Source organism: Caenorhabditis remanei, chromosome V (assembly GCF_010183535.1).
Source record: "Caenorhabditis remanei strain PX506 chromosome V, whole genome shotgun sequence".
Taxonomy (NCBI): Eukaryota; Metazoa; Nematoda; class Chromadorea; order Rhabditida; family Rhabditidae; genus Caenorhabditis; species Caenorhabditis remanei.
In genome coordinates this window covers 1,918,648-1,932,267 of record NC_071332.1, presented here as the reverse complement: position 1 = coordinate 1,932,267, position 13,620 = coordinate 1,918,648, and the positions used below count along the sequence as shown (strand labels likewise).

Here is a 13,620-nt window from a genome sequence, read left to right as displayed (position 1 = left end):
TATATGAACAGTACCGTGCAGTAAGCTAAACCATTTGACCCTTTTCAGTTGAAGATAATCATTTTTGAGAAGGTGTTACGGTATGACTAATTGTCCCACAAAATGATTTATGTATAAACCATAGAGAACAAAAGTAGAGCTTTATTTTTGTAGTTGACAACTTTATTGTACGGTCGCTCCCTAATGAGTTATAGTCATTCTTAAGGGGACAGGTCAAAAATCACTCACTGAAATGGGACAAATTAAGGGACAAATTACTTTCTCGATATGTAACTTTCTAAGGAATTTTCGTATAAAAAAGTTGTCAACTACAAAAATGAAGGTCTATTTTTGTTTTGTATGACCTATGCATAATTTTCTTTGTGGGACAATCAGTGATACCGTAACACCCTATCAAAATTGAACATTTTCAACTGAAAATGAACAAATTGTGTGAAAAGTAGAACTTCATTTTTGTGGTTAGGAACAGAGTTATGCGGAAATGATTTTTTCTGAAACGGAAGTCGGAATTCCGCACAACTCTGGTTGGCAACTTCAAATAAAACCATAAAGATAAAAAGTTTTATCTGTGTATCTTTGAAAATTGATATTATGAGATAAAACACACGCTCAGGACAGAAGGCAAATAGAATCTGCTGTTGGACAATTTACCTCCCTGAGAAAGGATCCTGGGTCAAGATAGAGTTACAGGCCGAGATATATACATTACCGTGCAGTAAGTCTCCAGACACAATAGGAAACACTAGAAGAGCTCTGAAAAATCATAAAAACGTTTTTTTTTTTTTTTTGAAAAATCGAAAAAATCAAAAAAAAATGTTGAAAAAAATTGATAATTGTTTTGAAGCCGGGCCTTCCCAACATTCCCTCAGATCGGGCCGGGCCTTGACAGGTATGCAAACAATTAACGAGTAATCATAACAAGATGCAAAAACTCCATATAGGGCTCTAAGAGAAAAGTAGTAATTTTGCCATCGTCTCTTTTTATATCGATTCCTCCTGCAACGTGAAATGGGCGCCGATATCTGAAAAAGTAACTAATTAGAGAACAATTTTGAACTATCCAACCTGCGAAATGTTCGAACAGTTCCTGGATCCACCCGGTCATGCGGTAGATTTAAAATCGTTTCAAGTGATTCCATGTTCTCAATGTGAATTGAAAAATTTTGAAGATTGATATTAGACTTCGATGTCATCCAGTTTTTGAAGAATTGGTTGAGCTCTTGATTCGATATTTTGGTGTTGCAAAGTCTGATAAATTCGCAATCAAAGCTAGACAGTTGATCGAGTGTGACGAAATCTGATTGAAGGATTTCAAATGCTTTAATGCTCCGAGGTAAAATCAGTTGGAAGTTATCACTCATTTTGGTGTTTAAGACTAAATTCCAGGTAACTTCGATATTATTTAGGAAGTATGGCACATATTCATCTGATATAATATCACTGTGCAAATAGAAATAAGTGAAAGTCTCGACATGAGGTTTAAGCCAATCAATAATTGAAATACTTTGAGCTATGAATGCGCCCAAATCAAATCGAAGTAGACTGACTGGCCAGCAAAAAGTATCGATTGCATACTCCACATATTTCTTGAAATCAGAAAGTGGGTCTTCTGAATACTTGAATAATTTTCTTTCTTCACGATGTCCATCTTTAGTTTTGTCAGATATTAACCTAAAGTAATAAATGTTTTCTGTTCCAATGATTCCCACTCTGAGCTCTTCGTCAATACCTAACCACAATCTATATCCACAGCTCAGGTGCTGATTAAAAAAGTACTTTGCAACTTTTTTGGACTTTAAAGAGGCCAGGGAGAAGTTGACACTGAAATTACTATTTTTACTTTCAAAGGCACAAAAACAAAACAAAAACTTACAGATCTAATGGACTCAGTGTGCTTAAAACTTCTTTTATAGCAAGAAGTGGTAGATGAAGTAGAGGGAATTTAGCTGGATCTTTCATTATTGAATATATCAACCAAAAAGAGAAAAAAATCGATAGAAAGAATAGAATGCCACAGAATCGTTTAGAAGAGTCAAGTGAGATTAGGTCATGGGAAAGTCTGGCTATTGTTTGTATTTGACTGCTCTTCTCACCTATTGCTGACCAACTGAATAACGAAAGGTGATTAGGAAAGAAAAGACAAATAGAACCTGCTGTTGGACAATTTACTTCCCTGGGAAAGGATCTCGGGTCGAGATGGAGTTACAAAAAGGAGCAGCCACTAGACCTCAATACGGTTCTGATTTTTACCGGTTCTAAATCTGCCAGAATTCTGATAAGAGTGGTTCTTTCTGTTGTTAAAAATTGAAGGAATCTGGAAATTTACAAGTGACTCAGTTGGCATACAAACTTTATTCGTTTTTATAGAAAAATCGTAATAAAAAAGTCAATGAACAATCATAATAAGATCCACATTCCCATCCACTCCACTTTTTGTAAAAAAAATTTTTGTGCTCCTTTCTTTGCCATTGAATATGAAATTAAAGATATTACCTGTATACGGCCTGTATACGATATTTTATAGACAGGATAAGACCTGTATACGATATTTTATAGACAGGATAACCTATTGATTTTCTTTGAAACACCGTAACCACCATTTTGGACATTTTTGTGTGTTCTTTTTTGCTTCCTATTTCTGAATATCACGAAAATTCAAATTTGGCAAACCATAGCAAACCAAGATTTGTGTCCAAATTTGTTTCATGGTGGAAAAGTTGCTTGTAACGAAAAGTGTCACATTTGTCATCGAATTCATACTTTCTCCTGAAAGTCACATCAAAGTTTTCTGGTAGAAAAGCTTCAGAAACACTTTTCAATGGCCTTAACCTTCAAAATACGAGTTTACAAAGCACCAAAGCACACGTTCAAAGTTTAGATTTTTATCATCAGAAGGAAACATAAAAAACAAACAATCATACTTGTCATGTCTCACATGGAACCTTCTGAGTAATCATTGATGTCAGTGAAACAACATATATAGGTGCAAAGAGGATCTTACAAAGCCTATAAATCAGTTTTCAAAAGTTGCTTACGTGACCTGTGAGTTTCTGAAGTTTGAATCTAAATTTCATCATTTTACCATTGATTTGCTGCATCTCCCGTTCATAGTTGTACGGAATGCCATTTTCCGAAAAACCGGAATCCGGAATCCGGGACCGGAATCAAATTTTTCATATTCCGGAATCCGGAATCCGGAACCGGAATGAAGTTTTTCAAATACCGGAATCCGGAATCCGGAACCGGAATCAAATTTTTCATATTCCGGAATCCGGAATCCGGAACCGGAATGACGAAAAAACCCGGAATTCCGGAATTTCGGAATCCGGAATCCAGAATGATTTGATAAATTTGCAAGGCCAAGTCATTTTTTCGAGTGTTTTTAATTATATATAAAGTTTAAAACTACTTTTGATGTTCAAAACCGAAAAAAAAGTAATGCAGTTGTTTTTAAACTCAAAAAAATTTTAAAATTTAAACTTCAGAATTCCGTAAAAAAAATTCAAAAAAACCGGAATCCGGAATCCGGAATCGGAATGAACATTTTCATTTTCCGGAATCCGGAATCCGGAATCGGAATGAACATTTTCATTTTCCGGAATCCGGAATCGGAACCGGAATGTCAAAAAAACCCGGAATTTCCGGAATCCGGATTCCGGACAACTATGCTCCCGTTCTCGCCCTCTCGCCTCTCCCTACTCTTATCACCCTTAGCAACAATACGAAAACGTGTTCAAATGGCGCAGGTGGTTAGTGTCTATGAGGAAAATGATTTTGCCCTGGATCGACCCTTGCATATTTTTTTTCTATTTTTTGTTTAATTTATTTTTTCTTTTTTTTTCAATGTTTTTCGGGAGCTATCATAAAAGTTTCTTACAAGGGACCCTCAAGACCATGCAAATGCTTTTTTGGCTGAAACTTTCAGGTTAGGTTAAGAAGAGTCTGAAAAGACGTTCCTGAGATTTTTGAAATCCGCCCGACACTTTCATTGTTGGGGGTTCGGTTTCCCCTTTTGGTTATGATTTTTTTGTTTCTCTTGATAACACTTTTACCACCATTTCGGACATTTTGTTGTGTTCTTTTCTTTGTTTTCTAGTTCAAAATATCACAAAAATTCATATTCCGAAGTTTCAAAAAATTTTATTTTTCCATAAAATCTTCATCTTGCGTCCAGATAGTTAGCCAAATTTGAGTTTTTGGTGGAAAATAAAATTTTTTGAAACTTCGAAATATGAATTTTTGTGATATTTTGAACTAGAAAACAAAGAAAAGAAGTCAAAAAAATGTCGAAAACGGCGATAAAAGTGTTATCAAGAAAAACAAAAAAATTATAACCAAATAGGGAAACCGAACCCCCAACACTTTGATCACTATCCCAGCGCACATCCCCTCGGCCACCCGGCCAGACAAAAACGAGGCAACTAGAGGGCAGGCATATTTTGGGAACTTTCTCCGAGCGAGAAAATGAGGTTTACTGTGTTAAATCTGAGCCAAACTTTGAGAGCTCATAACTCGGCTGAAAGTGTCGGGCGGATTTCAAAAATCTCAGGAACGTCTTTTCAGACTCTTCTTAACCTAACCTGAAAGTTTCAGCCAAAAAAGCATTTGCATGGTCTTGGGGTTCCCTTGTTAGTACCACCATCAATGTGAATCGCTTCTGAATCCTTTTCAACTGATGATTATGGAAAGATAAGCCGGTTGACTGATGGAGGTTCCACCAGGTGGAATTTCATGATTTCTGAGATCTTCCGAAAATCATTGAAAAAAAAATGAAAAAAATAAATCAAACAAAAAATAGAAAAAAAATATGCAGGGGTCGATCCAGGGCAAAATTGTTTTCCTCATAGACACTAACCACCTGCGCCATTTGAACACTTTTTTGTAGTGTCGCCACAGTTTTTACAAAGGTGATAAGATGAGGAAGAGGCGAGAGGGGGGAGACGCAGCAAATCAATGGTGAAAATGACCAATTTTCAGTTGCAAACTTCAGAAACTCACAGGTCACGTAAGCAACTTTTGAAAACTGATTCAAAGGCTTTGAAATATCCTCTTTGCATCTATATATGTTGTTTCACTGACATCAATGATTACTCAGAAGGTTCCATGTGAGCAGAATTAAGACTCGGCATTTTCGACTACCATTCAGAATTAGAAGAAGTTCTGAAGAATCAACAAAATCGTTCACATTCTCGATGAAAAATTGAAAAATGTCAAAAAAAGTTTTGAAAACATTGATCTTTTTTTAAAGCTGGGCCTCAAAAATTATCTGTCGACTCGGGCCGGGCCTTGAAAAAATTTTGAAAAATTAGTGAGTAATCATAACAAGATTCAGAAACTCCATATCGTCTTCTATGAAAAAAGTAGCAATCTTGCCATCGTCTCTCTTAATATCGATTCCTCCAGTGACAGGAAATGGATGGTACCATCTGAAAAAACTCTTAAATTTCCACTGTCACCAGCAAGAAACTTACCTATGGAATGTGCGGACCCTTTCTGGATCAATAACTTTATGCGGTAGATTTGAAATCGCTTCAAGTGCTTCTCTATTCTCAATGTGAATTTCAAAACTTTGAAGGTTGATATTAGACTTCGATGTCATCCAGTTTTTGAAAAATTGGCTGAGTTCTTGGTTAGATATTTTGGTGTGGCAAAGTTTGATTAATTCGCAATCAAATCTAGACAGTTGATCGATTGTGACGAAGTTTGACTGATCGATTACAAGTTTTTCAATGCTCCCAGGAATAATCAGTTGGAAGTTATCACTCATTTTGGTGTTTAGGTCTAAATACGAATCAACTTCGATGTGATTTAGAAAATATGACACATATTCATCTGATATAATATTACTGTGTAAATAGAAACAGCTGAAGGGCTCGACTTGAAATTTGAGCCAATCAATAATTGATTTATTTTGGACTATGAATGCGCCCAAATCAAAATAAAGTTGACTGACTGGCCAGCAAAAAGTTTCGATTGCATACTCCACATATTTCTTGAAATCAGTAAGTGGGTCTTCTGAATACTTGAATAGTTTGTCTCCTTCACGAAGTCCATCTTTAGTTTTGTCAGATATTAACTTAAAGTAATAAGTCTTTTCTGTTCCTCTGATTCCCACTGCGAGCTCTTCTTCAATATCCAACCACAGTCTATATTGCAATTCCCGGTGCTGATTAAAAAAGTACTTTGCAACTTTTTTGGACTTTAAAGAGGCCAGGGAGAAGTTGACACTGAAATTGCTATTTTTACTTTCAAAGGCACAAAAACAAACAAAAAACTTACAGATCTAATGGGCTCAGTGTGCTTAAAACTTCCTTTATAGCAAGCAGTGGTAGATGAAGTAGAGGGAATTCAGTTGGATCTTTCATTATTGAATATATCAACCAAAAAGAGAAAAAAATCGATAGAAAGAATAGAATGCCACAGAATCGTTTAGAAGAGTCAAGGGAGATTTGGTCATGGGAAAGTCTGCCTATTGTTTGTATTTGACTGCTCTTCTCTCCTATTGCTGACCAATTGAAAAAAAGAAAGTAAATACATAGGACAGAAGACAAATAGAGCCTGCTGTTGGACAATTTACTTCCCTGGGAAAGAATCTCGGGTCGAGATGGAGTTACATGCCAAGATATATACAGTACCGTAGAGTCGTGTAAAGTACCGTAGAGTCGTATAAAGTCTGCAGACTTATTGCTATACCATGATAAAAGCTGCCGCAAATCAAAACTGACTAAGAAAAAAGGAGCAGCCACTAGACCTCAATACGGTTCTGATTTGTACCGGTTCTAAATCTGCCAGAATTCTGATAAGAGTGGTTATTTCTGTTGTTAAAAATTGAAGGAGTCTGGAAATTTACAAGTGACTCAGTTGGCATACAAACTTTATTCGTTTTTATAGAAAAATCGTAATAAAAAAGTCAATGAACAATCAGAATAAGATCCACATTCCCATCCTCACCACTTTTTGTGTACAGTGTTGCAACTGTACCATCATTCCTCTTGATATCACATCCACCGACTACTTGTTCTCTGAAAAAATTCAATTACTCAAAAGACTCCCAAAACTTTCGAACTAACTAACCTATGCAAGATTCGGACAGTTTTTGGGTCCCCTTTTATAACATCTGGCAGATCAGCGATTGTGTCAAATGCTTCTAGGTTCTCAATGCTGATTAGAAAACTGCGGAGATTGATATGAGATTTTGATGCCATCCAATTTTTGAAGAATAGATTCAACTCTTGATTAGTTATCTTGGTTTTGCAAAGTTTGAGAACATCGAAATTGAAGTTGTTGATTTGATCATATGTGATATAATCGGATTCTTGAATATCCAAGTAATGAATGTGTTGAGGTAGAATTAATCGAAAGTTAGCGCTCATTTTGGATAATAAAACTATGCCAACAGTAACTTGAACGTTTTTGAAAAAATATGATGCATATCGATCTGCAATGATATCTCCATCCAATATGCAAAAGTCCGTACTTTTGACATGGATTTTCAGAAAATCGGTAATCGAATTGTTTTTGTTTCGAAACTTTCCAAAATTCAACTGAACTTGACGAACTGGCCAACCGAAAACTTCAATTACATATCTCGCGAACTCCATCAGAGCAGTGATACGATTTTTTGAGTATTTCACATAGTATTCATCATCATTGTTAAGATATCCTTCCATATATTTAAGATTTGAAATATCATACAAGCACTTCGTCGTAGTTCCATCTATTTGAAGTGAAGGGTTTTCGAAATCCAATATTATGGAGTATTGAGATATCGGTTTTTGTTTGGAGAAGAACTTTGCAACTCTTTTGGCTTTTAGTGAGGCTTTAGAGAGAAAGACGCTGAAATTAATATTTTGTTAACTTCAAATTTAAAAAAAAGTATAAACTTACAGTTCCAGCGGGTTCATTGTGCTCAATACTTCTTGAAGAGCAACATTTGGTAAACAGAGTAGTGGGAACCCTTTCATTCTTTAAATGTTTGAGAGATGGGAATTAACGAGAAGAAGATGTAAGGAAATCAATAGATCTGACAATAAGAAGAAGGGAAGAATGTATGAGAATCGATAGATTAGATAGTCACAGAACCTTCTAATAATCAAGATAAGGAAAGGGGTTGTGGGAAGAATATATTTGCTGACTAGGGAAGGTCATAGGCCCAGTGTGGAGTGAAGATAAGGGTCGTGACTAACGTCATTGGAAAGCTGAGAAAACGCTGATTCCAAATATGTATTCAGTTTTTGATATCGAGCTCTGGTATTTGAAAAAAATGAGTTCAAGGCTTACACCACGCTGCCAATATTTTTCACACTTCACAAGTTAAGTCTTTGGAAACGCGGTTTTCAAACGATCCATAATTTCGGCAGAGCTATAACCTTTTTAGACAAGGCTTGAGGCCAAAGGCTCCAAGTAATTGAAAACGTAATCTATATAAAAACCAAGTTAAGATCTTCAAAACTATGTTAATACCTTAAAATTTGATAGTGTTTTCAGAGAGTTATATGAATTTTAAAAACATACGCAAAATTTTTTGTTCAATCTTTTGAACCTAAAGCGGCACCAGAAACACAAATTTCGGGTTTATCCGTCTGTATGTGTGACCGAATGTCTGGACGTCCAAAATGTGTTTTGAGAAAGTTACAAAACTCTGGGAACTGCAACAAAAAATTTCGCATGTCTGAAAGGTGTAATGTGTCATTATTTCCGAACTTTGACCTCGTTTTTTTTCGGGTGCCGGATCTCGTGGGCAAAAACTAAATATATATTTGATATCAGCGTTTTCTCAGCTTGCCAATTATATAGGTCACGATCCATTTCTCCACGCGGACTCCATGATCTTGCCTAGTTAAATCTCGCAATTCCCTTTGATTTCCAAACATGGAGACCAGCTTCTTTTTTTTTTTCTAATATCTAGTTACAGTGTGACTTTAACTTTCCCAAAATCAAAAAACCAAGCTGCAAAACCTGCTACATACTTCTGTATTTATAATCATAATCATGAGAATCTCATGAATATTCAAAAGGCGAAAAACTTTAAAATCAAGACTAAAACACGGAAAAAGTTCACTCTGAGATGCTGCTTCGGCTTCTCTCCCTTTTCTTCTACTTCTTTTTCATTTCTGTCACTGGATCTGCAATTCAAAGACATGTGGATATAGTGGAAGCCAATGAAGGAATCGATGGTCTTATCGAGGGAGATATTCGGCTGACTGACAAACAACTTCGTGAATTGAATAATGCTGATGGAAATCGTGTCAAAAGGCAGATCACCACATTTAAAGACCACATTTGGCCAGGCGGAGTTGTCTACTATTTCTATGATGATGCATTCAGTCAAGAGAAACGGACATTGATGAAAAGTGCCATGGAGCTTATCTCATCCCGAACATGCATCAAATTCGTGGAAAGTAAAACTGAAAAAAATGTAGTTCGGATATTTGATGAAAATGGTTCATGCAGTTCTCATATCGGTTATATTGGAGAAGGAGAGCAGAAAATTTGGCTTGGTGATAATTGTCAAGTGGTATGTTGTCTAAAAGATTTGAACAGATTAAGACTGAAAAATTTAAAAAATTTCAGATCGGTACCTTTGTACACGAAATGATGCACACTCTGGGCATATACCACACCCACATTCGGTATGATCGTGATGACTATGTCACAGTGAATTTAACGGGTCTCCCTGAAAATTTGAAAAAGAATTTCAACAAGCAAACTCCGGAGATGACAATCAATGCAGTTCCATACGAATATGGAAGTGTTATGCACTATTCTACAAACCTGTTTGCACCAAGAACTATTCTTGCAAAACAATATGGGTATCAGAATACTATGGGACTGTCGATAGTGTCGTTCTATGATATGGTGAATATCAACACGTTGTACTCATGTGGTTGTGCAGTGCATTTGGATTGTAAGAATGGAGGATACACGAATCCGTCGAATTGCGGTCAATGCTATTGTCCATATGGGTATGCGGGGAAGTTGTGTGATGAAGCGGTGAGTGGAAGCCTTGAATTTACCTGACGCACCTTTCTTTAAAAAAATATTTTTATTTTGAAAAAACAATCGCGGACCTTTGATAGTTTATGCCATTCTTGAAAACCGGGTCAAAACGGACCGAACCGTAACTCGCTCAAAATGCTATATTATAATCTGAAAAATATATTAAAATGGCGATCTCACTGAGCTCTATATCTGCTACCTATTTCGGGCCGGATGACGGATCGGTAGTGTGCCAAAAAACATGCAGTTGTATGGGTTTAAAGAGGCGTAAACAGTAGGAAACGGCTGCATTTGAGTCGTAATCCCTTAAAATCTGAAAATTTCAGCCAAAATCATTCAAAACACGCCAATATACGCCGAATTCAGTCAGTTTCAGCTGAATTTTCGCGTTTTTGAGACTGTTTCCCGGCCCGCGACATATTAACAGTCCGTCATCCTGATTGTAGTAGGACACGGACATAGAGCTCGCTGAGATCTACATTTTGGTATATTTTTCAATTCATAATATTCGAGCGAGCTTTGCGTCACATGTAGTAATTGACTGCGTAGCGACTTGCCTTTCTTTCAGCCACCCGGAGCCATCCTCTACACCGCCACTGCAAACTGGACTATACAAAACATCAAATTCGGCTATGATGATGGCTCTCGTACCAATACTTTCCTCATGTCGTACGCCTGGATCAGTGCGCCAGCTGACAAACAAATTGAAGTGCAAATTCGCCAACTGGACGTTGTTATGTGTGCCGAAGGTTGTCCTTACAATGGAGTCGAGCTCAAAGTCAATGAAGATCCGCGAATCACTAACCCGGTGTATTGCTGCAATGCCGATCTGATGGGGGAAATAGTGAAGAGTAAACAGAACCCAACTCCGATCGTCATGTTTCAAAGGGTTGGGAAGAGTGGAGTGACCATCGGCTACAGATATGTGGATAAACCGGCGAGTCCAGCCACAACGCCGACAACTACCACTACCACGGCGAAGCCACCAACTCAGCCACCTACAACAACAGAGCCACCTTGTGAGACAACCACACCTTCTACCACTACAACAAAAGCTACTCCCGCACCGGCACCTTCAACTCAATCTTCTACAACAAAGTCACCTGGCCAGACACCTACTCAGCCACCAACTCAACCAACCACCACCACTACAACTAAGTCAACTCCTCCTCCAGCAGCTTCAACTGAATCTCCTACAACAAAGCCACCTACTCAGCCAACCACCACAACTACAACAAAGTCAACTCTTCCTCCAGCACCTACAACTCGTGTTCCTACAACAGAAGAGCCCGAAACTACATGCCAGTGCACTGAGGAGTGTCACTCCACAACTACAGAAACAGAGACATGCCAGTGCACCACCTCTACCGAGGAGACATTTGAGACTGAGGAATGTGAGAAGGAAGCAGGAACCATACATATTGGCGATGAGTGTCAGGATTCATGTATTTGATGGTTTTGATAAAGATTTGAATGTTATTTTCTAGTTATGGTTGTGTAGATCACAAATGTATCTTCATTTTTGTAATTGGAAGTTTTTGGATAGCTTTCATAGGTTTTGAGATATGAGGTTGTGACGTGGAACATCGCAAAAAAAAATCGATTTTATTATTTCCCACATGAAAATTTATTCAAAACGAACAATTCAATTCATCAAACGAAACTGGGGACGCAACTTTTGCATCTTCTTCATTTTCTCCGGATCAGTTGAGAGAGCCTCGGCTCCAGCGAAGTCTATTGGAGCTCTTTTCTAAAATTTACCAATATTTTCGTAGAATCTCAGAACAAAAACTCACTCCAGCTGGTTTACCGGCCGCAGTTTTGTTACCAAACGACATAGAAATGATGGAAAGGAGGAAACAGAGAACAATGAAAAAACGCATTTTGACAGGGAGAAGGATGGATGGTTCTCGTTATATAGTTTTTATATTGTTTCGTTTTTTGGTCGTTTTATTTCGCGTTTTCCCCTCATAAATATGCATTCGTGGGGAGAGAAGCAGGGGTTTGATCGGTCATTCTTTTTGGGGAGAAAATGAAAAAAAAAACACGAAAAATAAGGGAAGGGAACGAAATTTCAGGAAGTAGACGAGGCGCAGAGAAGTCAGGCACTCTAGCTTCTCTGCGCTCTCTTCCTCATGTTTTTCCAATTCAACTAATTTTAGCTATATCAAAATCAAAACACAGATAAAATATTCATTTATCCCAATTTTAATCAGGTAAATCTGTACGAAAGATTATATTCATCAAGTCCCTCTAAATTGAAGAACATCACAATCGTTGGGTTATTCCTTGACCGATAGATCTCTGTCTCATTCATACAACACGCTCGGGGACTTGTCATCCTAGGATCCTCATGAGTTTTCACCTCAACTCCCCCAGATTTGCATCCATGTTCACAATTGACACCATTAAAATTGTGGATTTCCACTTCAATGGTTTTGTTGGTAGGGGCCTGGAATTAAATTTTGATTTTTCTCCAGAAAAACCAACAAAATATCTTACCGTAATCCAAAGATAATGATAACTATAATCGTTCTGCCGATACTTCCTACCATCCAATAGTTTAGTGTAACCAGCGTCGAGGGTTACTGTAGTATTCCTCCAGGCTTCCGAAGCTTCCAGTGTCTCTCCAGGTTCCGCACGCTGGCTACAGTTCCTTCCTCCGAATCCATATGGACATACGCACTCATCACAACTTGCAGGGTTACGGTATCCAAGATTTTCACACTCCAGCCAGTCATCGTCATCACAAGAACATTCATAGTTGATATTGATCATGTAGTAGTCGTAGAACGATACGATTTCTGATCCCATGGTACGGAAATATTTTGGGTCTCTTGGTAGGTACTCTTCACTGAAATTCAAAAGATTTAACTATCTTAATTCCAACTCCAACTCACTCCGTATCATGATACTGCATGACACTACCATAATCGTATGGTACTAACAACAACTGATCCCCATACTTTTTGTATTGTTGCTTCTGGAATGAGTTTTCCATTCTCCACTCTTGTAAATTGAATTTCAGATATATATCCCTATCGAGTCTCTGATGTGCGTGATAGAAACCCAAAGCATGAATAAGTTCATGTGCAGCACTTCCTGCGGTATAGCAAGACGATGAGAACGTGAACTCCTGGGATGGTTGGTAAATTTTTCCGATTGCTGCCCGACATTGACCTTTTACAGTTCCTATTTTTATCATGTATTTAGATGGCTGTCTTGAAAATTGAATACATGTATGACTGGATATCAATTCCATTCCACGAAGTACAGACGCCTTCATGTTGTAGTCTGGAAGAGTTTTAAATTATTTCGATTTAGTGAAAAAGAACTTACCAAAAGTGCTATTATCAAAATAAAAGTTAACAACACCATGAGGCCATTTTCCATGATAAGGAACGAGGTTGTTTTGCCTTGCTTGACGTTTAACTCGAGAGAAGTCATCAGAAGTGCCAAATGAAAAAAATGACAATATCAGAAAAATAAACAGCAGCATAGCTATATTTGCTATGGACACAGTATCTTATATACATTTTTTTGACAATTGATTCTTTCAAAACTGAAATGCATTGTAACAATGAATTTTCATGCAAGAAAATAATTGACACTCCTTTATTG

The 13,620-nt window shown here is 37.3% G+C and overlaps 5 protein-coding genes across 5 annotated transcripts; 1 reads left to right on the top strand and 4 right to left on the bottom strand.

Annotated features, from left to right (window-relative positions):
- Positions 1–901: 901 nt before the first annotated feature.
- GCK72_016762 (uncharacterized protein) lies at positions 902–1,959 on the bottom strand (the record flags this gene model as incomplete). The annotated part of the gene is made up of 3 exons (XM_053731672.1): positions 902–1,022; positions 1,066–1,821; positions 1,874–1,959. The coding sequence occupies 3 exons, from the start codon at positions 1,957–1,959 to the stop codon at positions 902–904; spliced, it is 963 nt and encodes a 320-aa protein (XP_053580585.1).
- A 3,346-nt stretch (positions 1,960–5,305) lies between these two features.
- GCK72_016761 (uncharacterized protein) lies at positions 5,306–6,365 on the bottom strand (the record flags this gene model as incomplete). Its single annotated transcript, XM_053731671.1, has 3 exons — positions 5,306–5,426; positions 5,472–6,227; positions 6,280–6,365. 3 exons carry the CDS (start codon positions 6,363–6,365, stop codon positions 5,306–5,308), a joined length of 963 nt encoding a protein of 320 aa, XP_053580584.1.
- A 545-nt stretch (positions 6,366–6,910) lies between these two features.
- GCK72_016760 (uncharacterized protein) lies at positions 6,911–7,964 on the bottom strand (the record flags this gene model as incomplete). Its single annotated transcript, XM_053731670.1, has 3 exons — positions 6,911–7,022; positions 7,075–7,836; positions 7,888–7,964. The coding sequence occupies 3 exons, from the start codon at positions 7,962–7,964 to the stop codon at positions 6,911–6,913; spliced, it is 951 nt and encodes a 316-aa protein (XP_053580583.1).
- A 1,103-nt stretch (positions 7,965–9,067) lies between these two features.
- GCK72_016759 (uncharacterized protein) lies at positions 9,068–11,452 on the top strand (the record flags this gene model as incomplete). Its single annotated transcript, XM_003101607.2, has 3 exons — positions 9,068–9,517; positions 9,574–9,993; positions 10,568–11,452. The coding sequence occupies 3 exons, from the start codon at positions 9,068–9,070 to the stop codon at positions 11,450–11,452; spliced, it is 1,755 nt and encodes a 584-aa protein (XP_003101655.2).
- A 759-nt stretch (positions 11,453–12,211) lies between these two features.
- GCK72_016758 (uncharacterized protein) lies at positions 12,212–13,285 on the bottom strand (the record flags this gene model as incomplete). The annotated part of the gene is made up of 3 exons (XM_053731669.1): positions 12,212–12,451; positions 12,502–12,853; positions 12,900–13,285. The coding sequence occupies 3 exons, from the start codon at positions 13,283–13,285 to the stop codon at positions 12,212–12,214; spliced, it is 978 nt and encodes a 325-aa protein (XP_053580582.1).
- Between the last annotated feature and the right edge of the window lie 335 nt (positions 13,286–13,620).